The 27,943-nt window shown below is 43.7% G+C and overlaps 1 protein-coding gene across 2 annotated transcripts in view; it reads right to left on the bottom strand.

Moving 5' to 3' along the window:
• The window catches only part of gabrb3 (gamma-aminobutyric acid type A receptor subunit beta3), a gene marked incomplete at both ends in the record, with an annotated part of 112,494 nt that overhangs the window by 32,741 nt on the left and 51,810 nt on the right, over positions 1-27,943 (bottom strand). The window contains 3 exons of one of the 2 annotated variants that reach the window (XM_083768101.1): positions 20,598-20,665; positions 20,776-20,867; positions 26,459-26,506. In XM_083768101.1, the coding sequence (XP_083624227.1) occupies positions 20,598-20,665; positions 20,776-20,867; positions 26,459-26,506 (208 nt within the window). Of the gene's footprint in view, positions 1-20,597; positions 20,666-20,775; positions 20,868-20,954; positions 21,035-26,458; positions 26,507-27,943 lie in introns of those variants that run through there. The other variant, XM_083768102.1, reaches the window with a different exon arrangement.

The following is a 27,943-nucleotide window of genomic DNA, read 5'->3' as shown; positions in this document are numbered from 1 at the left end:
TTCGGTGGGTCTCGCGCTAGGCCTGTCGTTTTACGTTTCACGTTCACTCACTGTAAAATGCATTTGCACTATAGACAGACAACAATCTTACCGTGCTGAGTGCACTGTGCTCAATAAAACAGTTTAAACGCTATTTTGTGCGGTGAAAACCATTATTACGTGTGCTGAAACTGAAAGTACTGCTTTGTCGTTTGGAAGGGGGGGGCCTCTAGTGGACAGAACGTGCATCGTATTATATTCTGTGTATTATTATAGGCTAAATATGAGCTAAAATAAACAATGTAAATATTCGAATATTTCCGAATATTACAAATAATGAAGCAATGAAATTCGAATTGGATTAGCCTATAGAGGTGAACTGACAGCCCTAGTTTGTTGTATGTAATATCTGACCATATGTAACGGTCAGATATCGCTATCACTGCTACGAATTATTTAAATCACGGGTTGTGAATGATCTCCTCTTAGGATACGATTGATAAAGGGAATGTAATGAAAATAGCCTAAATAAGCAAGCAGAAAACAGTCAGAAACAAAACTCGCGTTAACCTTTTATCTAAAGTGAAATTAAGGAATCAACAGTTATACACACAGAGTTGAATGAATGAGTGAATGATCCGAAACAAATGTCCGTGTCTCGCGCACACACGCGCGAGCTCCCTTAATCACGGGTTGTGAATGATCTCCTCTTAGGATACGATTGATAAAGGGAATGTAATGAAGATAGCCTAAAGAAGCAAGTACAAAACAGTCAGAAACAAAACTCACGTTAACCTTTTATCTCAAGTCAAATGAAGGAATCAACAGTTATACACACAGAGTTGAATGAATGAGTGAATGATCCGAAACAAATGTCCGTGTCTCGCGCACACACACGCGAGCTCCCTTATTGTTTTGTATTGTTCCGTGTTTCCAAACAAAGTCTGTTGCCCCCAGAGTTCCTTCCCAACGTAACACTCCCTCCAAAGCAAAGTAAAGGTGATAAAATAAACGTAATCCATCCCCGTAGCGAACGTAATCCAGTGAAGGTATAGGCTACTCCAAACAAAGAGGAAGAAGAAAACCCTCGGATCCTACTAAGGTAGAGTGTTCAGCCTCGACAGCAGCCAGAGCGAGGGGGAGGGGCACTATTTGTTGTGTTGCGCTGGTAGCCAGAGGAAGCATGCCAGTGGGGTAACAGTGAGAACGGTGGCCTGTGATACAGGTGTCGCTAAGGGGCGGAGGTGTGTGAGGAATTCACTAATAAATTCATTATTAATCATTAATGTGTCAAATCGATATATATATAATATATATTCATATGGTCAATGCCTGTGTGAAAAGATTGGTGCCGGCAATGATGAGATAATGCGGTGTTTCTGACAGACAGACAGACAGACACACACACAGACACACAGACATTGTTAGAATTATAGTATGATGTCATATAATTTGAAGTTCAAAATGGGGCCCTGCGCCTTAACAGCAACACTTCCTCCAGACACAGAGGTAGATAGTAAAATGAAAGGGTTTTCTTCTCTCTGACTCATAGCTACTGACAGAGTAGCCTCGGTACCAGGCTTTCATTTTTGTTGGTGCAAAAATTTGAAAGCCTGGAGGAACGCATTGGCCGCTCTGGTCTAAAAGTGTGAGTCAACCCTTCCGGGTGGGCGTCGCTCCAAATGATGTGACGTAGCGCTGCACTAGGGGGGAGAGGAGGGGCCGGGGGTGACGGACAGATCGATGAGATCCAATCAGGGCGTGCGCAAATCTGAGCCGCGACCCGCACCTCTAGACCAGAAACCTAACACGTTAGCTCAGGCTACTGACAGAGCACAGTTTAACAACACACTATCGAACATTGGGACTATATAGTTCTGGACTATATAGTTATTAGGAAAAAACAACAACAAAAAAACTGCCTATGTGGCCGTCTTTTTCTTTTTTTTTTATGATTTGGTTTAGGCTTTTCTGCCTTTATTGATAGTATCAAGTGAAGATAGACAGGAAAGAGGGAGAGAGAGAGAAGGGGAGAGACATGCAGCAAAGGTTCTCATGAACGGACCTCGAACATGCAACACGCTGTCAGGCCAAAGCCTATATGTGGCATTCACCTGGACCACTTGGCCAGTGGGCGCTCCTATTTGGCCGTCTTTTTGCAATAGTTTTCAATAGGTGTGTTTATGTTTATGCACACTATACACTCTATGGGCCTGATTCTTCAACGCGCTTCCGCTTATATATTGACGTGACGCTAGCGGAAAGGCATTTACGTGGATTTCCCACATTAATTTGGAATTCATGAAAATGGCCGTGAACTTGACGCTGTCTTTGGTTGGTCGGAAATTCCGCTAAATCCTCCGCCACCTCTTTAGGTGGCGGAGAAATTTTCGGAAGCATACACTTGCATATAGATTTATTCAGAAGGCTTTAGTCTTCATGCTGAATCAATAAATAGTCCCCAAATCTCAGATAAAATATGTAGGCATGTGTCCCCAACATATTGGTCGATCAGCACATAAAAAAACGATATATATATATATATATATATATATATATATATATATATAAAAGCCGAGTGCACTTGTATGCCTAAATGCATGCATTATAGGCAAGTTAGCCTATAGAGTCCCATACAGAAACTGCCCCGCAAGCACGACACATTTCTATTTATTTATTAGGATATTTATATCATGCGCGATTGGGGCTGCAGCTCACTGGCAGCCTTCTACTCGGAAGTGCAACGGTTGTGAGCTTGTAGATCGGATCTCGCGGACTCGCGCTGCATGTTAAAAAACAAATTCACAGTTATAATAAGAACATAGGCTTATCTGCATTCTGCACTGTACGAATCCAACATAGTTTAGTGTAGACAGTAATGCCTGCAGTAGGCGTGTGTGTGTGTGTGTGTGTGTGTGTGTGTGTGTGTGTGTGTGTGTGTGTGTGTGTGTGTGTGTGTGTGTGGCGGGGGGCAGACAGCAGCGTGCTGCCGATCCGATTCACATTGGAAAATGAATAGGGCTAATTAGCCCTATATAAAAAATAGAAGACCACATTTATAGCCTAATGAATGCAGCGTGTTTGAAAGTCGGCCAGTCATATCAGTTTTAAACCATGCAGCTCGCCTCCACTCGTGAACATGACGGACAGACAGACAGAATTTATAATAATGTATATTGATATTGATCACATGGATGCCACACACAGAATAGTTTAACTCACTGGATTATAATTTCTTCAGACAAGAGGATCCCAGGCCTATAATATATTTACTTATGAATGTATGGGCTACTGTTCTTTATCGCGCAACAGTGTCGAGGGCCCATGCAGCCCCCCTCCCTCTCTCGTCTCTCTCTCTCTCTCGCTCTCTCTGAAAAGACGACTTTTGCATTGACAAAAATATCGGATATGTTTTACCTCTGCAAAGGTGTGAGTGAGCACCCGCCTTGGTCCCGAACTTAATTAACCCATTCTGACCGGGCACCCATTTTGGTGTCAGCATCATGTTATGCTTTAGCTATTTAAAAATAGCAGATCTACAAGCTCATATCGCGCCACCGAGTGGCGCGATACGAGCTTGTAGGTCTGCTATTTTTTGAAAAATCGAAGAACGACTGACATTTTTTTAATCTGATCTCAGGTCAGAATGGGTTCATCAGAACCAGTGTGTGTCCAGTGGATACCTCGTATGAATCTGATCTCAGGTCAGAATGGGTTAAATAAATTATAATTATATTGCTTCAGCGGAGCACGCACTGTTGTAAGCTTGGATATAGCAGTGACCGCGGCTGTGATCTCAGACAAACTGCTGTCTGCTGAGTCATGCTTGAAGCCTTTTATGGTCGATATGGGGCGTGGATCAATGCAGATGAGGTTGTCGGTTGCTTTTCCGATCACTTTGCACCCGCTGCTTTCAGTATGACATACACCTGCGATACGCCAGCGCACCTGTGGTACACACCACTCTCTGAATAACACGTCATCTCAACGTAGCTTGATCGGACGGATAAATACGATATCTGTTTCCGTCACCGTTACACTCTGGCGCATTTCGTTTTTGAAGAATCAGGACCTATGTATGTATGTATGTATGAATTTGGTTAAAATGGGTAGGGTTTAAAAAAAGGCAAAACCATGCTCTGTTGCACTGGCCTAAAAGTGGGTCCTTAAAAACTGCTTCAACTTCTGGGATATATGCATGTATGTATGTATGTATGTATGTATGTATGTATGTATGTATGTATGTATGTATGTATTTAAAAGGGGGGCTTTTTGGTAAAATCCCAACCCAAATCCCCACAATACCTTCATATATTTAAAAGGAATACCAAAGTAGGGTTACCAGTGAAGGGCAACATGCCTATTCACTGGGGACTATGCAAGGCATATGTATATGTATGTATGTGTATGTATGTATGTATGTATGTAATGTGTGTGTGTGTGTGTGTGTGTGTTTATATATATATATATATATAAAGTATATTCAATAGATAAAAAGTGTATTTGTAGCAGATAATTGCTCAAGGCCATTGCTGCTTTTCCTCCTTTGTCCAATCGGATGAGTTGAAGACGGACCAGCCTGGTGGCTGGCAACATCAATACAGAAGGTCCTGCAAACTACAGCCTACTTTTTTAGGGTGCACTGGCTGCACAAAACAGGCGGCCACCATCAGCCTGAAACCACTATGCATGTGTGACAGTAGCTAATTCAGTGTTACAGTAAATTTTACTGTGCATTTAGCCTATTTTTGGAGTGCACTTAAGGCCTGTATATAAATAGTATAAGTATATTGTTTAATATCAACAAATTGGATTTTACCGGGAGGGAGCCATCGTATTTTTTTAAAAGACCTACGCAAGGAAAAGAAGAAATATATTAATAATCTCATCTCCTTGACAACGGGCGCTCTCCAGCTCACCCACACAGGGTATGGGCCGATACCTTGTGTGACTCCGGCTGTTTCAAAGATTGCAGCCAACACATAATTATTATGCCTTTTCACTATACTTGATGAGCACGTGATCGAGAGACAAAGAGAGAACCAGAGGGAGGGGGGGGGGGGGGAGAGAGAGAGAGAGAGAGAGAGAGAGAGAGAAAGAGAGACACACACACACAGTCCCATTTTGAACCTCTTAAAACCATGAGTTATATTATTATTATATTACGATACGATACGATGCAATACGATACGATAATCTCCGTCCATAGAATAGGTGTCTTTTAAACCCTAAAATTCACACCGGAAGAACCCAGAAGTAAATATCTGCCATAACTATGCTGCGGATTGTTGTAACCCGAGGTAGCGCAGATTTTTATTGAGCTCCTAACATTGCCGTTCCGTTCAATCACCTCAATCTGAGAAAAACACTGATAAAGATCACGCTAACAAGTGTCAGGACCACGCTCACGCCCTCATTCCAGAGATCATCATCTCCAACCTACTAACTCTACACACCTGCTCCTCATTAGTCCACACCTATATAATCACCCCCTCTGCCACTCCACTTCAGTCAGTATTGTTTGCCTGCACAAGACACTAGCCACTCCACACGGTCCCGTCCGTTTATAGCTTTTGTCTGTGTTTCTTGGTGAATCTAACTTTGCTTTTGACTACGACTTTTGCCTTTTCCCCTTGTACCTTTGCCTGGATTTATTAAACATCCTTGAAACTAGGTTGTCCGTCTAATAGTATGTCATAACTAAAGCCTGTACCCGTATTAGACGCACGCACGCACGCACACACACACACATTGTGTTCCAGTTCCAATTTTGTCTTTTTGTTTCATCACTTCCAGTTCTCTTGCCTGATTGGATGAAATTGGGATCCTGAAATGAAAATATATTAAATATATATCTTCTGTTTATTAAAAGAGCTGGAGACCCGGAGAACAACTACTGAACAAACACCTACTCCATAGCAATGGTTACTATGTGAATATATAATTATTTAACAAGAACTACCTTAAAAATAAAACAAATAAAGAATATCACAGTACCTTGATATAACTTTAGTACATATAGTACAGTAGTCAAATGTAAAGAATATATATTTTGTATGTGCATTTTGGAGCGGCTATAATGTAATTGTTAGGATTATAGAAAGCATTAAACCCACAGCATTGGATAACTTATTCCCTATTTGAGAAGCTGCTAATTGATCCCATAAAGATGAGTGAAATGAGCTAAACTCAACATACCTTCAAACAGCAAGCAGACAAAAAAAAGGTTTCCATGAGTTTGTCTGTCTTGGTAAGTAGAAAGAAAATCACACAATTCCCCCAAAACCTTGATATCTTCGGCACTCTACAAAACATGTTGGACCCAGTCCACAGGCTTGTTAGGATTTCGCCATGGTTCGTGTGCCTTTATGTCATTCTGTTTGAATGCTGTACCATTGCTGCACTGTCTATCTGCCCAGCGGTTCTCATTGTGCAGGATAGAGACATTTGGAGTTTTCCATGCCCTGACCATGACAGAAAAAACAAATGGGTATACTTTTTCCACAACGTTCACTTGTCAGCTCCGATCTCATTCAACTGTGCTAAAGCGATACAGGTATCATGGTATGAATTGTATCTGAACTGAAAACAGGGGTATCATTTAGGGTCCCAGGAGATATCAATTACCTCAAGTTCAGTTGCATACTTTCTCCGACTAATTTCTGTTGATTTCTGATTAGATTTTAGATTTTTAGATTGCACGCCCGTCCATCTACATATGACACGTTTTCTTGTCTGCAACGCAACCATACATTGATTCATTAACTGCTTTCAACCCAGCACCACTATTTTTGTATTAATAGTGAAAATATCAGATCTACAAGCTCACAATGTGACACATCGTTCGTGACGCGTTGTCAAGCTTGTAGATCAGAATCAGATCAGCTATAGTTGCACTATTTTTGAAATGGGGCCTAAATGGTAACTTTGCTTTGCTCCTCTGACTGAAGAAGGAAGAGTGTACTGTAATTTCAGGACCATGGATAGCTTACAGTGTGTACTTGATCTGGTTCAAGGGCACACACTTCCGCTGGCATAAACTGATTGCATAGTTCAGGTTGCATAGTTCATGCAACCTGATCAGTGAACAGTGTTCATATTAGTGGCATTATATTTCCATATGAACAAGGGAATGTGAACCATTTTTTGAGCTGAGCAAGAACGCCAAGAAAGCTACAGCACTATGACCACCCAGGCATACAGCCATTCCATCTAATCAAAGAAACCTCATTTAATATTCAGGGACAGTAACCTACATTTACTTGAGTACTGTACTTACTGTAAGTCCATTTTTTATGTCTGTACTTTACTCAATTGTATCAATATCTTTGGATGCATATGACTTTCAATCCACTACATTTCTAAGACAAATATTGTTATTTTGATTCCACTACATTACTAGAAAGGGAAAGGGTCATTATGAATGAATCACTAACTTTGTGGCTGTCTATGTAGCCAATTTTTACAATGGTTTTCAATGGGAACAGAGCGTTTTTGTTGGTATTGTGCAGCTTTCCACGTCTTGCGCACACCTTGGTCCTGATTCTTCAAAAACGAAATGCGCCAGAGTGTAACGGTGGCGGAAACAGATATCGTATTTATCCGTCCGATCAAGCTACGTTGAGATGATGTGTTATTCAGAGAGTGGTGTGTACCACATCGCCACATGTGGTGTGTACCACATCGCAGGTGTATGTCATACTGAAAGCAGCGGGTGCAAAGTGATCGGAAAAGCACCCGACAACCTCATCTGCATAGATCAACGCCCCATATCGCACCATAAAAGGCTTCAAGCATGACTCAGCAGACAGCAGTTTGAGATCCGTCTGTCAAAAAAAGAACACCAAAGGAAATTAAAAGATTTCCAAGCTTACAACGGTGCGTGCTCCGCTGAAGCAATATAATTATAATGTATTTAATTAAGTTCGGGACCAAGGCGGGTGCTCACTCACACCTTTGCAGAGGTAAAACATATCCGATATTTAAAATATCGGATATATGTCAAATTGTCAATGCAAAAGTCGTCTTTTGAGAGAGAGCTAGAGAGAGAGAGAGAGAGAGAGAGAGGGAGGGGGGCATGGGCTCTCGACACTGTTTGCGTGATAAAGAACAGTAGCCTATACATTCATAAGTGAATAATTATAGGCCTACCTCGTAGGCCTGGGATCCTCTTGTCTGAAGAAATTATAATCCAGTGAGTTAAACTATTCTGTGTGTGGCATCCATGTGATCAATATCAATACACATTATTATAAATTCTGTCTGTTTGTCCGTCATGTTTGTGAACAAGCGCGAGTGGAGGTGAGCTTGCTTAAAAGATATGACTGGCCGACTTTCAAACGCTGATGCCATTCATTAGGCTAATGTGGTCTTCTATTTTTTATATAGGGCTAATTAGCCCTATTAATTTTCCAATGTGAATCGGATCGGCAGCACTGTCTGCCCCCCCCCCCCCCTTCCCACACACACACACACACACACACACACACACACACACACACACACACACACACACCGACAGTGAACTCAAGGAGCTCCGTAACAAAACAATTTCAATAGGCCTGCCGCCTACTGCAGGCATTACTACACTAAACAATGTTGGATTCGTACAGTGCCGAATGCAGATAAGCCTATGTTCTTATTATAATTGTGAGTTTGTTTTTTAACATGCAGCGCGAATCCGCGAGAGCCGATCTACAAGCTCACAACCGTTGCACTTCGAGTAGAAGGCTGCCGAGTGAGCAGCCCCAATCGCGCATGATAGAAATATCCTAATGCATGCATTTAGGCATACAAGTGCACTCGGCTTTTATATATATATATATATATATATATATAGGCTATAATTTTTTTATGTGCTGATCGACCAATATGTTGGGGACATATGCCTACATATTTTATCTGAGATTTGGGAACAATTTATTGATTCCTTCTGAATAAATCTATACGCAAGAGTACGTATGCTTGCGTAGATTTCTCCGCCACCTTAAGAGGTCCCGTAGGATTTGGCGGAGTTTCCGAACAACCTACGTGAGCATCAAGTTCACGGCCATTTCCATGAATTCCAAATTAATGTGGGAAATGCACGTAAATGCCTTTCCGCTAGCGTCACGTCATTATATCAGCGTAAACGCGTTGAAGAATCAGGACCCTTGTGTTTATGTGTTAGTTGTAAACATAATTTCAACTGAGAGATGGAACTACGCATCATTCAACGGCTCCAATCAGATCAACGTTACCTTTGTCTGCGCCCCTTTATAAGGGCACCTCCTCTTCCTTGTCTCACTTCTGCTATCCGTTCAGGTAGCACACAGACACGATCGAGAGCTCGCAGCTCACCATCATCATCCGTCATTTCCATCCAAGTTCAACATGGAGACAACAAAATTCCTCCACGACCGCAGCTTTCATCCCAGGACACACCGACGGGTGTTTCGCCAGCGTCACAGGCCCTGCATGCCTCCATCAGATACAGTATCATTCTAATTGCTCGCTACTGCTATTTATCCACCCGAATGGTTCAACTCACAAAACAAACGTAACTGCTAACAGCCTAATTTCGATTCCGTTCCGATGCTGCCTCCGCACGCAATAGCCCCATTTTTCCCCTGCTTGCTTGCTGCTGCTGCTTCAGTGCTATTATATATTGCGCGTTGCTGTTTACAAAGGCTACTCATTCTACTGCTGCTAATGCCTTATGCCACCAGTCTCGCTACTGCTACAAGTGGCGTCTGGGCGATCATGCACTAAACGTTGCTTTCACGGTAGTAGGCTACTGGTCATCATGTGGACGTAGCATAGATCAAGGCTGCAGGACTAAAAACGTACACGGCGTCTAGTCTGTCCACAGTGTAGAGTGGCGACACGCTTCGACTAGTTCCAAACATTCAGGGGCGGCCTTAAGGATCGGGAGGCCCCGTTCATGACGTCATAATTTTAATAATAAAAAAAAAAAAGTGTGTATTATCGGACTTCAAAGCATGAACAGCATACACAGCCAAGTAGAAAATACACAAAAGCAGCTTGCTTGATTAAACATTTTTTTACTTTAAGGTATAACTGGAAGGCAGCATTGGCTATACAATGATGCAATCGCAACTGTCAGCGCTGCTAGTGCAGTGAGTGCACACACTGGGAAGTGGGAACAATTACAACCAAACAACACACTATACTTATTACTACTACTACTATTTCTTTTTTCAAAAAGGGAGGCCCCTGGAGACTCGAGGCCCGTTTCAATTGAAACGATTGAAACATATATAAGGCCGCCACTGCAAACATTGTTCCTTTGGCTGGAACTATCCCTTGAGATAGAACGAGCACTTCCGCATTCCATTGTTGCCACGCTAGTCAACACTAGCGTCGCCACTATCACTAGACCCGCTCGTGCCCGTCAGGCACGTTGCCACGTCTGCTCATTATAAGCGTCTCAGGCTTGTTTTATTTAATCACTTGCCGGGTGAACGCCGTTGTTTAAACCCACGGTTCGTTCGAAGCACCCTCAGTTTAACATGATGGTAAACTATCTGACGTTGTTGGATCGTTTTCACAATGATTCAAGATAGTTTTTGTGGCTTGTTTTCGCGGACCTGGCCGCTTGTCTCCTCCAACATGGCAACTCGGTGCCCCATTCATTCATGCCACGGCAATCTGCTACTGCTCAAATTCATGCTTCAATCATGCGGATTGTGGCGAGATGTGATCGTGATCGTAGTTTTGTTTTTCGGTTGGTACTTTGATCAATGATAAACAGTAAAGCAGTCGCTTGTGGCGGTCGCTTATTGACGTACCATTTAACGTACGAGGAAAGTGTTTCTCCTTTCAGTGGACAGTGGGTGCATATACTGCATTCCGATTTTGGCTTATTTTGCCTGTGGCCCGCGGGTGCTTCTGCTCCTGCGCAACCGCAGAGTTGACGACGTTGAGCGTGAACACGTTCAATTAGCTGATCTACAAGCCGTGTGAGCTTCACAGGTCGGAGCCCCCACTATCAGCTCAATAAGTCACATTTTGCTGTGGTTTATTTCCGGGTTTTCATACTATGTCTAACCCCCTGATCGACGTTAGACCCTCACGTCGTGAGCTCGTAGCTCTGTAGTGGCCAAGAAAGAACGCTCCATTATTACATTGACAACTGTCAATGAAGGGAAAATGCTTGCCTTATTGTCCCTCTTTACGCCACTTCGTTTCCTATCATTCACGGCATTTAATGTTCATGCCGGCACCGTTCGTTCACATGACCTTTCATGTTGAGTTCATCAACTCGAGCTAGCCCTTTTTACACCAGCGCCCCTCACTTCACACGGGTGTGATTATCACATTGCGTTTGCTCAGGAATCGGCTCAAGTGCGCAGAGCGGCTTCCCGCTGTCTCCCTAAATCGCTCATTTAGGACTCGTCACGTTTCACTCAAACGCGAGATTTGATTTGCCATTCACACGTCCGTCGCACCCCAGCTTCAGTTAATGCTACACAGGCAGTCATCTCGCATGGTCACGACATGACCAAATCGCAGCACGCATCACTCCACTCACCCTCTTCGACCGCTTTCCGCATTCAACACGACAGTCATGCTAACTCGATGCAGGTATAGTGCAGAAATATACAAATGATTTGTCTTCAGGGTGGTCGTGTTCCGTCTGGTATTCCTTGCTACTCACCCGTCAACTGCACTGTTTCTCCTGCTCCAGCCTCAACTAAGTCTTGAGACTCCACTCACACTCCAACTGCTACGTCGGTCCGACCATACTAACTCTATGCTTGTGCTCCTCCCGTCCAGCTACCAGCTTGGCGACCATCAGGGAATCGAGCACCGCTCACGCATGCCGGGATGGCCAGGTTCATCGGCTAGGCCTCTTCGTCCACTGGTTCTCTTCAACACGGACCCCCACCGAGCCGGACTCCTCGTCAGCCATCCACCGCAATCTAATCCCATCAGCAGCCACACACTGCAGCAGCTAAACTCAGTCGAAGGCCACGCACTGCAACAGCTAAACTCAGTCGGCAGCCACGCACTGCAACAGCTAAACTCAGTCGGCAGCCACGCACTGCAGCAGCCAAACCCAGTCGGCAGCCACGCACTGCAACAGCTAAACTCTTCGGCAGCCATGCACTGCAACAGCTAAACTCTTCGGCAGCCATGCACTGCACCAGCCAAGCTCGGCAGCCACGCACCGTAACGTCTCAACCGCACCGTAATGTCTAAACACATAGGCAGCCACGCACCGTAACGTCTCAACCGCACTGTAATTAGGGGTGTCCAAAAGGAAAGATTGTATTAACCGGTTACCGCCAGGACTTGCCGGCTAATTAACCGTTATCCGTTAAGAAAAAAAAAGCGCTATTTTGCGCATTCAAAATAGACAAATACACCGTTTACACGCGGCCTGCTGTCAATCAGTGCACTAGTGCGTACTGCGTAGGCTAGTCTTCTATACGCACACATGTATCGCGGACCGGTCGGGAAGTTTTAGAGAGAGAGAGAGACAGAGAGAGACGTGTTAGAGAGCGTCTCTCTAACGCGCGCGAGCGAGAGAACGTCTGAGAGAGAACGAGTGAGAGAGAGAGCAACAAGTTAGCAACAAGCTAACAGCATACCGGTACGTTCGTTCTATGATCCATAAAACGACAGATCCACAACACGATCTGCCGTTTAAGGAACCAACGTTCGTTGCATGAAGGGCAGATCTGCGGGCGCGCAATGCTGTGTGTTCGTCTTTTTTTCTTTTTCCCTCCTGCTTCCACAGTCCACTACATGCAGTTGTTCTGGTGTTTTTGTTTTGGGGGATGTAAGTCACGGCACATGCGTGGTTGCACTGACAGTAAAGGTGGAAAGAGGGGCTTGGTGCTTTGGCCGCGGTGCCCGCTCTCGGCGCTTCAAAATATATATATATATTTTTTTATCGGTAAACCATTAGCCGTTAGTGTTGTCGGTAACCATTTTAATAAACGGCTAACGGCTAACGGTTATCGGTTGGACACCCCTAACTGTAATGTCTAAACACATAGGCAGCCACGCACCGTAACGTCTCAACCGCACCGTAATGTCTAAACACATAGGCAGCCATGCAACGTAACGTCCCAACTGCACCGTAATGTCTAAACACATAGGCAACCACCCACAACGTCTCAAACCACTCACCTCATAAGCCATAACCTATTCGAAGCCTCCGTTGCTCGGAGAGCTCAGGCCACCGTGCTACGCTCCCACTTCAGTTTTGGGGGGGGAATTCCAAGCGGAATAGTTTCCCGCAGTCGGTCACAACATACTAATAATAATATATAATATATAATAATAATATCAGTTCCACGTCCGTTGCGTCAGCCATAGCTCAAGAAACCTATGTTCGTCAAACCATTCCCCTTGGGTCTGCCCGCGTTCGTCAAACAACACGATGCCCAGGTCTCGCTCGATGCCCAGAGATCCATGGCGCTTACAATGACTGGTGGTCGTATCGGGTGGTCGGGTACCTCTCCTCCGTGCTCCGCCCCCTCCATATCAAGATCACTTTCTCCCCTGCTACCGCGGAGTCCGTCCTCCTCTACGGCTGTGAATGCTGGACACTCACACAAGCCCTACAGAAATCCCCGGACGGGTGCTACACCAGAATGTTACGTGTGGTACTTAACATCAACCAGGTCGAGCACATCACCAAGCGTCCGTACGCGGCATTACCAAGTGTGACGGCCCCAGGGCCTATGTCATGGTTTATGTGTGTGCTTTACTAATACTAGTCTGTCTTTCAGTGTGATGGGACCTGGTTGGAGAGTTGTGGCAAGCAAGGATTGGAGGCAGCTGGCCAGTGCCTCCAATCACTATAAAAGAGCCACCTTGCCTGTGGTTCTTTCTCTTCCACCTGGGCCACACCCGAGCATGGCCACACAGAGCATATTGTTTGTTTGATTCAGTTCTCAGTTTGTGGTGGCAGTTTTAGTTTCCCTGCCAGGTTTTTGTTGGAAACTTGCTTTATCTACTTTAAAGGTGCAGTGAAATGAAAAAGACGTTTTTCACACTTTTAGACCATATCCGTGGTCATTATATGGGCATACCTAACAATGGATGCCAAAAAAACGATTGCATTATTTATTTATTAAAACGAAAACGTGCTGCGTGATGACGTGTAGAGATACACATCGATAAAAGCCAATAACAATGAAGCTCACCCGTTTAATTTCCCATATTTGTGCGTCCATCCATCACAGCTGCTATTGATTACAGAATACTCCGTTTTTATTTCCATTCCAGATAACATCCAGACAGTGTATTACTCGCTTTCAACTTAATCATCACGCTAGAATATGTATCTGAAAACATTATATGGAAGAAATAAGCCACATAACAGTAAACTGGTTGTGCTGGCCGACCATATGATTTATAAACAAACAACACCACGCTGTTGCGCCTAGCATAGCTACCGTCCCTAGCTACCGTCCCATCGCCTGAAGGGATGCGACGCTCTGATTGGTTCAGAAACTTCAGACCGGTGTTTCATGTTGAAACACCATTTTCATGTTGTTCACCATTTCCGTTTCACTGCGCCTTTAACATGAATGATTCTATTTAATAAACATTACATTTTTGCATTTATCCCATGCTTGTTTCCCTTCTTTGTTAAGGCCCATGAGCCAGCCTTAACAATATAACAGAGAAGATAGCAGTGAGGAGAATGAGACTAGCTGGTCACTGCCACCGCCATGAAGAACTCCCGGCCAAAGGCTGCACCGTGGGAACCGACACACGGGCGTCGATCGAGAGGACGTCCCACACCTACCTACGTGGACGCACTAAAGAAAGATACTGGTGCGGAAAGCACAAAGGAGCCGGCCAGACGTACGGAGAACCGACATGACTGGAGACGACGATGGAGGGCTCGCCCGAGGTCGACGTAGAGAGTTCACCTCCCATCTCCGCTCACTGCTCGTAAGATGGGGTCTCCCTCCTGACCGCTACTCCAGCCACTCCCCGAGAATCGGAGCTGCCACCACCGCTGCTGCCAGCGGCGTTCCTGCCCTCACCCTGCAACCTATGGGCCGCTGGTCGTCCTCTGCCTACCTCTCCTACGTCAGACCCTCTGCCGCGTCCGTGCTTGATGCCCAGAAGTGCATGGCGTCTACTAGTGCGGACGCTCATTCTCTCCTACCAAAACGCCGCCCGTCCCGTCCTCCGGCCTCGCTGGCCTCCTCCGTCGGGAGTTCCCCGTCTCGTCAGGTGAAACAACTTCTCACTCATTGCCTCCATCTCGCAACCCTCTGCGGAGAGGTCGCCCGCTCCTTCGCCCATCCTCCGGCCTCGCTGGCCTCCTCCGTCGGGAGTTCCCCGTCTCGTCAGGTGAAACAATTTCTCACTCATTGCCTCCATCTCGCAACCCTCTGCCGAGAGGTCGCCCGCTCCTACGCCCGTCCTCCGGCCTCGTCGGCCATCTCCGCCGCGAGCTCCCCTGTTCCGTCAGGCGAAATCGCCTTCATTGCGCAACCCTCTGTCGAGAGGACGCCTGCTCCTACGCCTGCTAAATAATCATTCCATTCACGTTTCATTCATGTCATGCTAATCAACCTTACTCTCTTCCCAATAGACTCTGCCGGCAAACGATTTCCGGCTAACCATCCAGAGGCTCGCTAACCATCGGGCTGTTCGCCTACCATCCATACCTACTAACCATTCTCCCACGAGCCCCTTCCGCGAAGGCTCCCATGTCGGCAGCACCAGCCATCGTGAGGCTCCAATGGCGCGGGGCCTTCCTCACTCTCCCATGGATCCCTTCTCGCTAAAGGCCCCGGCTCGTCGAGGGAATCTCGCCAACATCGTTTGTATAGTCCCTTCCAGGTAAACTTTAATTTACTCCTTCCTTCAGAAGTTCGCAGCATTCCTCCAGGCACGTACTCTTTTAATTCCTTTCGGGGGCAGGCTCAAGAGCCCCCCTGCCTTCGCCAGGCAGGATCCGAGCCGAGGCTCCGGCCCGTCCCCACGGGGGCTCACGCCAAAGCTCCTTCACCATGTCTCCTCCTCATCATTCTGTTTATCATGCATCAGTCACCTGCTCTGTCCATTCACCCAATCCCAGCTCCATACTTGTATCAATCTATCAATTGAATGCAGATTGTGTCCCCTAGAAGTGTCACAGAGACTAAATAGTTTTTGGGAGCATTCCGCCCATTGCTGGCTGTCAGAATACCAAAAAAAGAAGAAAAAGGTAATTCAAATGTTGACATATTATTGCTTATAGCAGCTTTAAACATGTATTTCAAATGTAATGAAAATAGCAGATTTGTTGAAAATGTCGGAAAATGTCAAACTAACTGTCAAAATATAAATACAGTGATGTATTGGTATGTACGTTTTTTAAAGCATGCACTTAAAAGCAGTAGTATCTACTGTATACTTTGACTCAATCTGGGTGGAGCAGAAATTCATACAGTAAGTAACAAAATGTAACAGTATGAGTAATGAGTAAAATTGCCCAACTCATTTTTAGAGTAATAGTTGGGCTGTTTGGGTTTTATGAATGAATCACTTCATTGGCTAATCATTTGCAAGTGTCAAGTTTCAGTTTGTCAAGTCATGCACACACATGGAGTCAATGGCCACTGACTGGAATGGGCTAGTTTTTTGATTTGTCTGATTGTTTCGACCAGTACATTTCCTCCACCTTATCTGCAGGTTTTGATTTATTGAATACATTACTTTGACTTTTTAACAGTTTGAATGGACAAGCACAGGGGAGTACAGTACAATAAGGTCTGCTAAAAGGATGAATCCAAGAAAGCCTTTCGGCTTGTTTCTATTTGGGTCCTTCATGTACTCAATTCATCAAATGAAGCATCGTATACATCTGCTTCCACATCATTTCTCTATCTGTATATGCACATTAGTGATGCACGGGCCGGCGTTTTTTCATAACCCGTCCCGCCACAAGAGCCAGCCCGCACCAACCCGCCCACAACACAATATATTATTCAACGACCCGCCCACCCTGCGGCCAGCAAAAATAAAAAGTAGCCTGACGACCAGCTTTTCAACACCCAACCACCAGCAAAAATAAAAAGTAGCCTGACGACCGGCTTTTCAACAACCAACAAGTCCAGTCCATTTACTTGCTTTCGAGAGAGATGGGAGGGGCCAGGGACGTGCAGAGGGAATTTGAAGGGCAGGGGCTGGAATTTGAAACGGCACCTTTATTTTTATTTTACATTTCAACCCAGATTTAGAGGAATATCTCATTTTAAACACTAGGGAATTACCCAACCAGTCTGCCCTGCACCCCAAATGCTGGTTATCAAAGTAAAATTGAAAAGCAGTTGCTTTCTTTATTGTTATTAATATTAAGTAATTATGGCATAATCGCGTTTGCTTGATTAACAGTGGCTGTCAGTCAGAAAGTTTGTGTGAAAATTGTGAAAGGACTGACAGAGGGAGGGAGGGAGAGAGAGAGAGAGAAAGAGAGAGAGAGAAAGAGAGAGAGAGAGAGAGAGAGAGAGAGAGAGGTGTGATGGTCCCTCTCCTGCGTGAGTCGTAACAAATTGAATGAACAGTACAAAATGTATACACATACATGGAACGTGACAACTGACATGACATACCTATCTGGCTAAACGTCCCCTTTCATAAGCAACACATTGATGAACAACAGAACAAGCTGATGATTTCAGCAGGAAGAGTAAAGACAGGAGACCAGGTACCGGAATTATTTTTTTCCTCCTTTTTCTGGGGTTGGGGGCCCACCCCGCGGGACAACGCAAGGTACTGCTTAGCGAGCGCTGGCGCTTTGGCATGGGGGGTCAGATCAACATGGAATGAATTCTGTACTGGTCATATATGGAGCGTGTCTTGAGTGTACAGGGTTTGATGAGGTCAGATCAACATATGGAATGTCAGAACAGGTCAGCTCCATATATGAGATCTAAGGGTGGCAGCGGGGGCAGTGTCTTGAGTGTACAGGGTTTGATGAGGGCCCAGGTAGGGCCGGGCCTTCATTTTCGGGCCTGATGAGAAGTCTAGTTTTTGCCGGCTGCCGGGTGCGGCTGCACTAATAATTTTGGGGCAGGCCCGTCTACAGTTTGATTGGACAGGTATCAGACAAAAGGGAGACATCGAAGAGGAAGGACGGATGGGGAAGGAACAACATATGGAATGTCAGAACAGGTCCGCTCCATATAGAGATCTAAAGGTTTGAGGTTTGTGGTCAGATGTAGAGTTGCTGGCCAATATTGATTGGCCATATGGGCATTCCCATATATGGAGATCCCTGATGTTACTTGTGATCCCATATTTAATTGCGACCTGCGGTCGCAATTAAACGATGGAGAACACAAAACTAAAATTATTTCACACACTGCTTTACAACTAAAAAACTGTGATGTGACAAATATAATTGATTCTGATTGCAATTCTAATAGTTTCACAACAGGAAACTTCAAGAAGTTGACCATGCGTGGTCTGCTCTAGTAAAAAAAAAAACTATGATTCAGCATTTGTTCATTAACACCCCAATCGCCCAGGACGAAGTTCACCATCCTTTCTATTAGTAACACCCAGCGCCCAGGACGAAGTTTTATCCAAAAGACGAAGTTTTATGATATGAAAACTGATCGCATCGCTCTACAGCCTAGGAGCGCCTGTTGCACAATCCTCGATGTTGCACAACAGTAGGACGTCATCGAAAATGTCCCCCCCCCCCTGTTTAGCAGACGACAACGATAATCTTAAAACGTTAATAACTCGTGATCTAAATCATCCCGTCCAATTCTAATAAAGGATCCTGTGTTAGACGGTGTTAACAGGTTCCGTCCATCCGACGTGCCCACACATCATAAACAATCCGGTGCTTTGACGTGTGTACACGTCCTAGCACATCTTCAATGATATCAAACGAGAGAACTGGGTGTCCTCATTCATAAAATCTCTTATTGGGCCTGATTAATTGGCTAGAGCAATGCATTGGTATATGATTACTTAAAAGGTAGAACACGTACCAAATTGTGATGTTTACAGTAGCAATGCATCAATCCACAACCCAGATTCGGCACAAACAAGGGAAAAAAATAATTTCGCTCCTATGCCACCAAAATGTGGAATGCCCTACCAACAGTCATTAAGACATGTGAATCCCTTGACTCCTCCAAAACCTCTCTCAAAGGTCACCTACGGACGGCTGTAATTCGAAACTGGCCCCCGTAAAATCTGAATCACCCACTCACCCCTTTTTCCCCTATGCTTTTTTCCCCCTTTTTACCTCCTCTTTGATGAATTCCTATTTTTTGGCTATATAGTAGTGTATATTTGTACGTCTCTAAATGTTATGATGAATTGAACATGGTGGACCCTATTATAAACAAGTGTAATGCTTATGGTGTCGTCCACAGTTAACGGTCTTGTATTGAGTCGTGCTTGACATGTACTGTAATTCTCCAAAACTGTTAATAAATTCTTCAATCAATCAACGAATCAATCAACCAATCAATCACACAATTGCTGCCTTTACTATCTCGTTGCTCTAATCTCCATATTTACACTTTTCGTAAATTAACCCTTAAGCCCTACAGTACTTGATCATGGCGTCACACAAAAGCATCAAAAATATCGTTTTGAGCTTGTGCATGATTACATCTGCTATTATGTTTTTATTTGAATACAGAAAATTAAAAGTTTAAAAGACATATGAGGTTTCCACCCGACAGAGACCATCTGTTTTATTTATTAGGTCTAACTCTACAATGCAATATCCTGAGAGTTACTGTAACTCTGAAAGTCTACAAATGGGCTGTACGATCTCAAGAGTTAAATGAACACTCTAGATTTTGTAGTATATCAGACTGGATGACTCCTGGCGGGCCATGTTCATGTCTTGTGCGGTTATTGCAGTGATTACTCCTTTATGTGCCATGGGTATTATTTAATACATAGTGTCCTCCTGGTAACATGTGACGCAAGTGCCAAGCGCTGTCAGCAATTCTGACTAAAGATATAGCTCTGGACTAATGCTGTCTATAGTGAATACACCTATCTGTCCATGAGTGTGCCTGTATGTGTATATAGGCTAATAATAATAATAATAATAATAATAATAATAATACAACTTTTTGAATTGTGTAAAAAAATCTTCTTAGTAATGTAGTGGAGTCAAAATAACAATACTGGAGTGAAAGTCGTATCTAAAAATACAGATAGGCTACTTGAGTAAAGTACAGACAAAAGAAATTGACTTACAGTCAGTGCAGTACTCGAGTAAATGTATTCAAGACAGGTATAATAAGAATGGAAACTACTATAGGCGTACAAAACATTTAGTAGCCTACTTTGACCAACAACAAGCATTTTGGAACCTGTAAGGCTGTACAGACAACCAGACCTCAGCACATAATACAATGAAATAAACCTATACTCTTTCATTTGCATATTATTCCCAACTGGCCATGAGCAATAAGCTTCAATGTAGAATAACCATTCATTCTTTAACATGCACGTCCGGGACGTCCCCTCCTCCTGCCACTTGAATTAATGTCCCAGCTATTGGGCAATAATGCTACATGGTAAAAGTAATTCACGCAATTAATTCGTTTTCATTAATAATTCATACATTATTAATTATTATCATAAATAAATCATGTATGTGTAAAACTTACCATGTTGACTTCTGAGACCATGTCTATACTTGCCACGTCTATACTCATGCCAACAGCAACCGGTGTACCTTTAAGATATAAGTTAATCATGACATGATATTAGAAAACAACACATATAGGCTACAGCACAAACTATGGGGATATATGTGGCATATGATTAACCCCGGTGCATGCATACCCCCAAAGTCTGGACGAAGGCGAATATCATATCCTTTCAGCAGTCTATCCACAGTCTCTTTCACGAAAGACATGTTCCCCGGCTCGTTGACGCTGTGAAGCAAAAGAGAAAGAGAACGGTTGAGAGCTCAGAAGCAACGCGCATCTCTCGTTTAGCGTCCGTCTCCTGTAAGCACTTACCTCTGGGCACAGCACATTACTGCCACAATGAGCGGCAATGAAAGGACGTCAAATGGCCCTGTTTTCTGCAATCCCCACATTCCTTGTGATCTCTGAATGGATGTTTCACCGGCGTTCAACAAATGACAAGATGACAACTGATGAGATTCTCCATGAGGAGCGAACCACTATCGTCCTCACTGCGCCCGAGGAGGTCCTCTGATCCGATCAGGTGAGAGTTCATTCGCGATTCTGTCTACCTATGACTATTACCAACGATTAATTAGCTGCAGTCTGCAGACATTTTACTTGATCTCAAATATGTTACAATATCTTTTTGGGCAGATAAGTCAAACTGTCGCCTCTCGATCCTGGCTCTCCATCATTGTGCGTAAAGGCTTAGTTTTTGCATGTAAACGCACAACAGCATCCACGAGTCAAGGAGACAGCGGGTCCACAGGTTATTTTGCTCATGCAAAAAAGGAAGAAAAAACCTGTCGCCAAATTGTTATTGAGGTTTGCCTGCCTTTATCAATTATCACGTCCTGGTCATACGCGCTTGCTCTTGCATATCCAATTCATAGCTATAGTTGTTGGAGCAGAGTTTGAAAAACATGTCCACTCCACGGCCACGCTCTATACATGACGGTACTGGCAGTAATTAAGCACCACGTGACATCGTAGTCTTCATACAAGCTGTTTTGAAGCGATTTACCTGATTGGAGAGTTGACCCGGAGAGCTCTGCAACAATTATTTATAATGGAGAACAGTTTATAATGCGCTCTGCAATACAATGCGCTCAGGGATTTGGCTAAAGAGGATGATTGCACTTTGACTTGCAATTATGTTCACATTTATTCATGAATTCAATAAAATGTGTGTTCTCCGATTCACTGAGGGGAGTAAGTGTGAAGTGCTACTTACTAATTGGTAACACCTTCATTTGTAGAGGGAACTCGTGACTTCTCAATTGGGCCCTGGGCCCCTATACAGACATTAGATGGAAATGAAGACATCAGATGGAAATGATTATGAAGACATCAGATTAAATGAAATGATCAATTTGATTACCACTGTGGCCTCACCATTAAACATACCGTGTCCATAGACCTATTCTTATCCTTTCAAATCTTTCAATGTAAATTTCTGCAGCATATAGGTAGCATATAGGCTACTTGATCTTGTGTCACTGCAGAATTGCATGTCAAAGGAGGGACATGCACAGGCTCGGCTCCAGGATGAAATGACTGAGGGGGCATTTGAAAATGGCGAGGGTGCACATCTAATTTTTATATAGTAAAACTATGCTGTATGTACATAAAAGTGAGGGTGCAGAATTTGGAACTGAGGGTGCTGGGCACCCTCTGGCACCTCCGTGGCGCTGTGCCTGGACATGCAGTGCTGTTAATGTCACTATACTCACAAGGCTTCACTTGCATGTGGTGGGCTGGGTAGTGTAGCACTGAATCCAATGTGTTTCTATGCTGATTCTGAAGAGGGTAGAGTTACAGGTTGGATTCCCAGAACTGCACAGGCCTACAGATCTGATGGAAGCTCGATTGAGTGTAGCCTAATGCTTTCAGGAAGCAATGGCAGGTCGGAAATATACAAAACAGCTGTCTGTAAGATTGTTATATTATCACCATAAAGTGAGTTATTATTTGCTCAGGGGGGTTGAGTTACAGTTACAGTTTTAAGTTTCTTAAAGGTATAGCCCATACAAGGCATCTTATTTCTGAACTGTCATGCAAGAAAAAACATAGGATCCCTATGCATTCACACCCATAGGCTACAACCGGCCGCAGCCAACCTTTTTGTCTCCACCAGGCCAAAGGCATGGGGAGAGAGTATGTTTTACACCCTGTCTCTCTGTCCGTGTGTCCGTGCGTCCGTGTACAGCTAATCTGTAATCACTGTTGTCAGTCGCTGCCACACTGTGCACATAAACTCCCTGGATGCCAATTCCGAACCTATAGTATGTACTGACTATTGCAGCATGCATGTGGCCAGTCAACCCCCCTCCACTGCTTCCGTAGATTGCATTGGGAAAATGTGGTTTTCAACCAAATTTCACGCAAATCGGTAGCCATCTTTATAGTCATGTGATCAACACAGATCTGTTAGATTTTTCATATTCTATCTTGATTGGCTACTATTGAAATCTAAAGTTTCCTCAAATCATGTCCAATTCACCTTTAGCTATAAGCCCCGCCCTCTCCCACTTAGACACTTTCAGCCAGGCTCATTCATTCCAATGTAAATATCATGGATTTTACACATTGAATACTGGTTCATTTTTGGAACCAGAACTTCAAAATCTCTTCCAAATCCGTCAACAAGGCCTGCCGTATGCACTGGAAAAATGTGTGCGTGACATTTCTTTTTTAAAACAATGTTTTATCATATAGGAAAACTATTGGTGGAGAGGTTTGTCTAACCCAGAGTAATCTAGTAGCGACACTAGTGTTGACTCCCATTGTAACAATGGAATGCGGAAGTGCTCATTCTATCTCAATGGGATAGTTCCAGCCATGGAACCAATGTTTGAAACTATAGCCCATAAGCACCCGCTTTGCGGCGAGATCAAAGCGTTTCGCCACTCTTACGAGATTACGCTGGTCTAGTCTACCCATGTCATGCTTAGCTGTGATTGGGCCATAGCAGTTTGGGGAGGGGCTTTGCTATAGGTCAATTGCGGTGAAACTGTGCATGCACATTCAAGGCTGAAAGAAATGCCACTTGACATTTTTCAATGGCACCATATTATAGTGCCTATAATTTGCAACAACACATGATTATATTACTCCTACACATTTTGTCCAAACATAACAAACATTCCTGACCTGGTGGACACCTGTGTTCTGAGGATATCTCTGGAATATGACTAATGTGACAAATATTTCATGGCTCCAGAGAGCATTTGTACTGATTTGTGTGAGTTTGGCAAAAACAAAATCTGTAGGGGTAGTAACAAAAGGTGTCAGACATAAATGGGCAGTTATAGTAAATTAAGTTGGCATGATCAGCGGAATCCATGGGGAAACAAATTGATTGTATATGACCTGAAGCATATAAGAAGTCATGTGAAATGTGAAACATTTTGGATGGAGGTTCTTCCTTGGCCTATTGGGAGCGTGCGTGCAAAGTTTCACATCGATCGGTGCAGCAGTGCCAAAGATCATTCACAGACAAACTCACAGGGGCTAAAACATAGTCTTCATCAAAGTGAAGTTGAAGTTGTAAATGGACTGTCTCAAAGTCAGAAGTCAGACAACTACAGTAATGCCTATATAATTCTGCAAGCTCAGCATTGGAAAACAATAAGGTGACTGGGAAAGGATATGGGCCTCATGATGACAACACATCACACTGTCCATCACCCTAAGAAAGAAACATCTATAAACCATGGCATACTGTAGGGCTTTAGTTAACCCCCGGATCCTTGGAATCTTACTAACCTTTTTCTATTTACTGATTTGGCAGGTGTACAATAAATCATCATATTGATATTTTCTCGTTGTGTAACTGTGTTGCGCACAGTCTGTGCCAATAGACCGTATACAGTAACAAGTTCAGCAGTGATTCCTGGTTGAAATTAAAAAATATAAATTAGATGTCGGCGCAGCCCATACAGGAAAAGATGTATTATCAATTTCAACATTATGAACAGAAAGAAATCTGCAGACCAAGTCGTTTTTGCCAATCTAATCTCGGAATTGTATTTGTTCCAACAATTCTGATGCAAATGGTGCAGTATTAACAAGACAAGAGTCTACAATTTTAGATATGGAAAAGTTGATTTAGGAGGTATCAATGCTCTATATCAGGGATCTCCCCGTCTCTTCCGCTCTTTACAAAATTGCGTCAACATGTCGGGTTCATCTTCAGAGCATGAGGATGTGACGCAAATTCAATCCAGCCAGTAGGTTTAGGACTGTTTGGGACCAAAGTGTTGGATGGGCGGATGGATGGATCATGGACCAGCTCAGGATATTGTAGTGAGCCAACTGTGTAATGTAGGTTATATCAAAGTGTGCTGTGTTGTGAGCACTATTTTAATCACTCATTATGATATCCAAAATCCCAATATCTAATCGATATAATATATATTCCCAACCTTAATTAGTTGGTTTTTGCATGGTTGCCTCCGCTGTCTGTGTGTGAATGTGTGCATGGGTGAATGCACTTTGTAAATGCTTTGGAGAAAGGCACTATACAAATAAACCATTTGCCGTCTTTAGAGCCCATGAGCTGATAGCGAGGGTCTGCACCTGAACACATCAAGTGTGAATTATTGAGCTATTGCTTTCTGGTTTTCAGTAAAGGTTGTTCATGTTCCCAAAGATGGATTTGAAATGTCCTCAGATATACTAAAGAAATATACAGTTCTTACACAGAGGAGCATCATCCTTGTATACCGTATGTATTTGCAAACTCAGCAGTGTGTGCTACAGCAATATACAGGATTCCTTTCTGTTAAGTTTCATTCCAATGCACACAGCCAAACCCTGAGTCTTAACGTAATTCTTGGGGCCTGTACAAGTTCATTTTTAGACTCAGTGTTAAATTATTACTCTGGATTTTAATGTGCGCTTGAAGACATATTTGTGTTTAGTCAGCGGTAAAGATTTGCATGTAGACATAGGATGCTTCGCGATCTCTTCGCTACAATGTACAGAAGTGCTGCACCTGCTGCAAAATGCTTTTCTAATCTGCTCCAGGGGACGTAGGCTACAGTATAGCTCCATAACAGTGCACTGGATGTGATCATTGTGCAACCCGACTCCTCACCCAGCCATATTTCACTTCCTTTTATTCAAACTGGATGGAATCTTTTGCAGTGGTTCTCAAACTTCCTTACCCCGCTACAATATGTTTTTCAGCTGAGTACCATCCATGGCCACCTCCACAGCAAAACAAAAACTAAGTATGGTAATGTCCTGATATTGATGCATTTTTGGTGTTTCTCTTAGACCTTTTGTAAGGGTCTTCAATTGTACATTTCAATGACTCATCTATTTTGTAGATTTCCTTTTGTTTGGCTTTAACATTCAAATCTCATTCAGTCAAAGTCAAACAAAATGATCCAGCAAGCTAACTGGCAGGTATTTTCTATTGGTGGTGGTTGGCTGACCTATTATTGGCAGTTGGTTGTATTGAAATTAAATACATATATACTTATATCGTATATGATGGAAGATTTTATGAACAATTGATCATAAAATCTATCTAATTCATAATCAATATCAGACAAAACATTTTTTCCCTCTTTTTTCGTTTTCTGTGTACCCCTAAGTATCCCAAAGTACGCCACGAGGAAAATGGGTGTACTAGTACCGACACTTGATAAATACTGTATAGGGCATGCATTATAATCACCTGGATTCAACCATGGGTCTCCCACATGGATAGCCAAACATTTACCGCTCAAGCAAAGGCAGGCAAGTTTATCTATACAGCCGATTTCAACAAGGCAATTCAGAGTGTTTAAAACATAAAATAGGATTTGAGCAGCCAATCATACCTTGTGTCATAGATGGCGTAGAGTTTCTTGTTCCCGTCAACAGCGTTCCTGTAAAGACAGACAGAAGAAATACGTAAACCACTTTTCCAGTGCATAATGATGAGCTGAGTTTCATGAAAACAGAATGACCAGGTTCTCAAGAGAAAACAATGGTATTAAAAGTTAAAAGTCGTGCTCCTGGATCAAGCAGGATGCAATCAGAAGAAAAACAATACACTTTGTTCCCTTTTAAACTTTTGAGTGCCCGGATCATCTGTTTTTCTTCTGTGCCTCATCTACAGTATGTTGAGGTGAGGATCAAATGGCATAACACAGAGCCCCACAATTTATAAGTGTACTGAGAACTAAAAATCACACCCGTGTGAACTGAGTGGTTCAACTCCCCTCCCCACCCCCCCGCCGCAATGGTTCTGCAGGCTCCACCGGCAAAGGAAACGGTGGTGCAGACTCCGCTTGCAGCTTGGCCCTCCTAAAGGCCTTACCGTGGGCTGTTGGGCCTCCTCCTCACGGAAGACACAGTCTGGGGCGCCAACCCATACTGACCCGGGTGCTGTCTACATTCCGGCTGCCAACCATCTCTCAGGTGGTCACCAGACTATACCTGGTTGTCACATAGTCTACTCCTATGAGTCACTACTAAGAACTAAAAAACATCGCATGGATGCACCTGGGACTTATCCTCAGTGATGTACATTATCCTAGGCCTACTGTAATAGTGTAAGTTTAACTCTGAGGGTGAAAATATGGACCCGTAAAGGACCTGTCAGTCCATTTAGGGCTATTTTTACCATCACATTAATGCTGATAAGTGAGGGAACAGAATCTTAATCACATGCAATAATTTTTTCTGTTGAAGATCAGTTATGTTTTCAATGAGCAACACGGTTGTGTGTGACAATGTATAAATTTTCGTTTTTTCTAATGTCTCTCCCCTTTGGCTTCAGTGCCCTCATATCAGATTAGGGGTTTTCTGTTCAAATTTAAAAAGGGATAATCAGCACCTATATCCTCACTGGTCAACAAAATCACCTTGAAGACTCTTCAAGGACAGGAGCCATCGTACAAGGTTTCTTCGACTATGCATGCACCTCTTGGTACCACAGCACCTCAAAGGCCCTTAAAACAAGGCTCCAGACTTCCCAAATCAAACTGGTCAGGCTACTGGGCCTCACCCCCCGAACCCACCTCACCCCTGCCCATTTTGACAGACTGGAATGATTTAGGGTTGACGACAGAGTACAGCATCTTGCAATGGGTCTGGTCCACAAGATTTGATACACCACTAAGATACCCATGTACCTAAATCTAAATACTTCCTTAATGTCAATGAACTTGAAGTCCACACCCACAACACCAGAGGGAGTTCAACAAACCATGTGCAACCCAGATTCCGCACAAACTAAATTAGGGGACTAAGGGACTAAATTAATTTAGCTCTTATGCCACAAAAATGTGGAACGCCCTACCAACTGTCATTAAGACATG

The sequence above is a fragment of the Protomyctophum parallelum genome (genome assembly GCF_964188405.1).
Source record: "Protomyctophum parallelum genome assembly, chromosome: 6".
Taxonomy (NCBI): Eukaryota; Metazoa; Chordata; class Actinopteri; order Myctophiformes; family Myctophidae; genus Protomyctophum; species Protomyctophum parallelum.
Note: the sequence above shows the minus strand (reverse complement) of the source record. Positions and strands in the feature narration are given on the sequence as shown.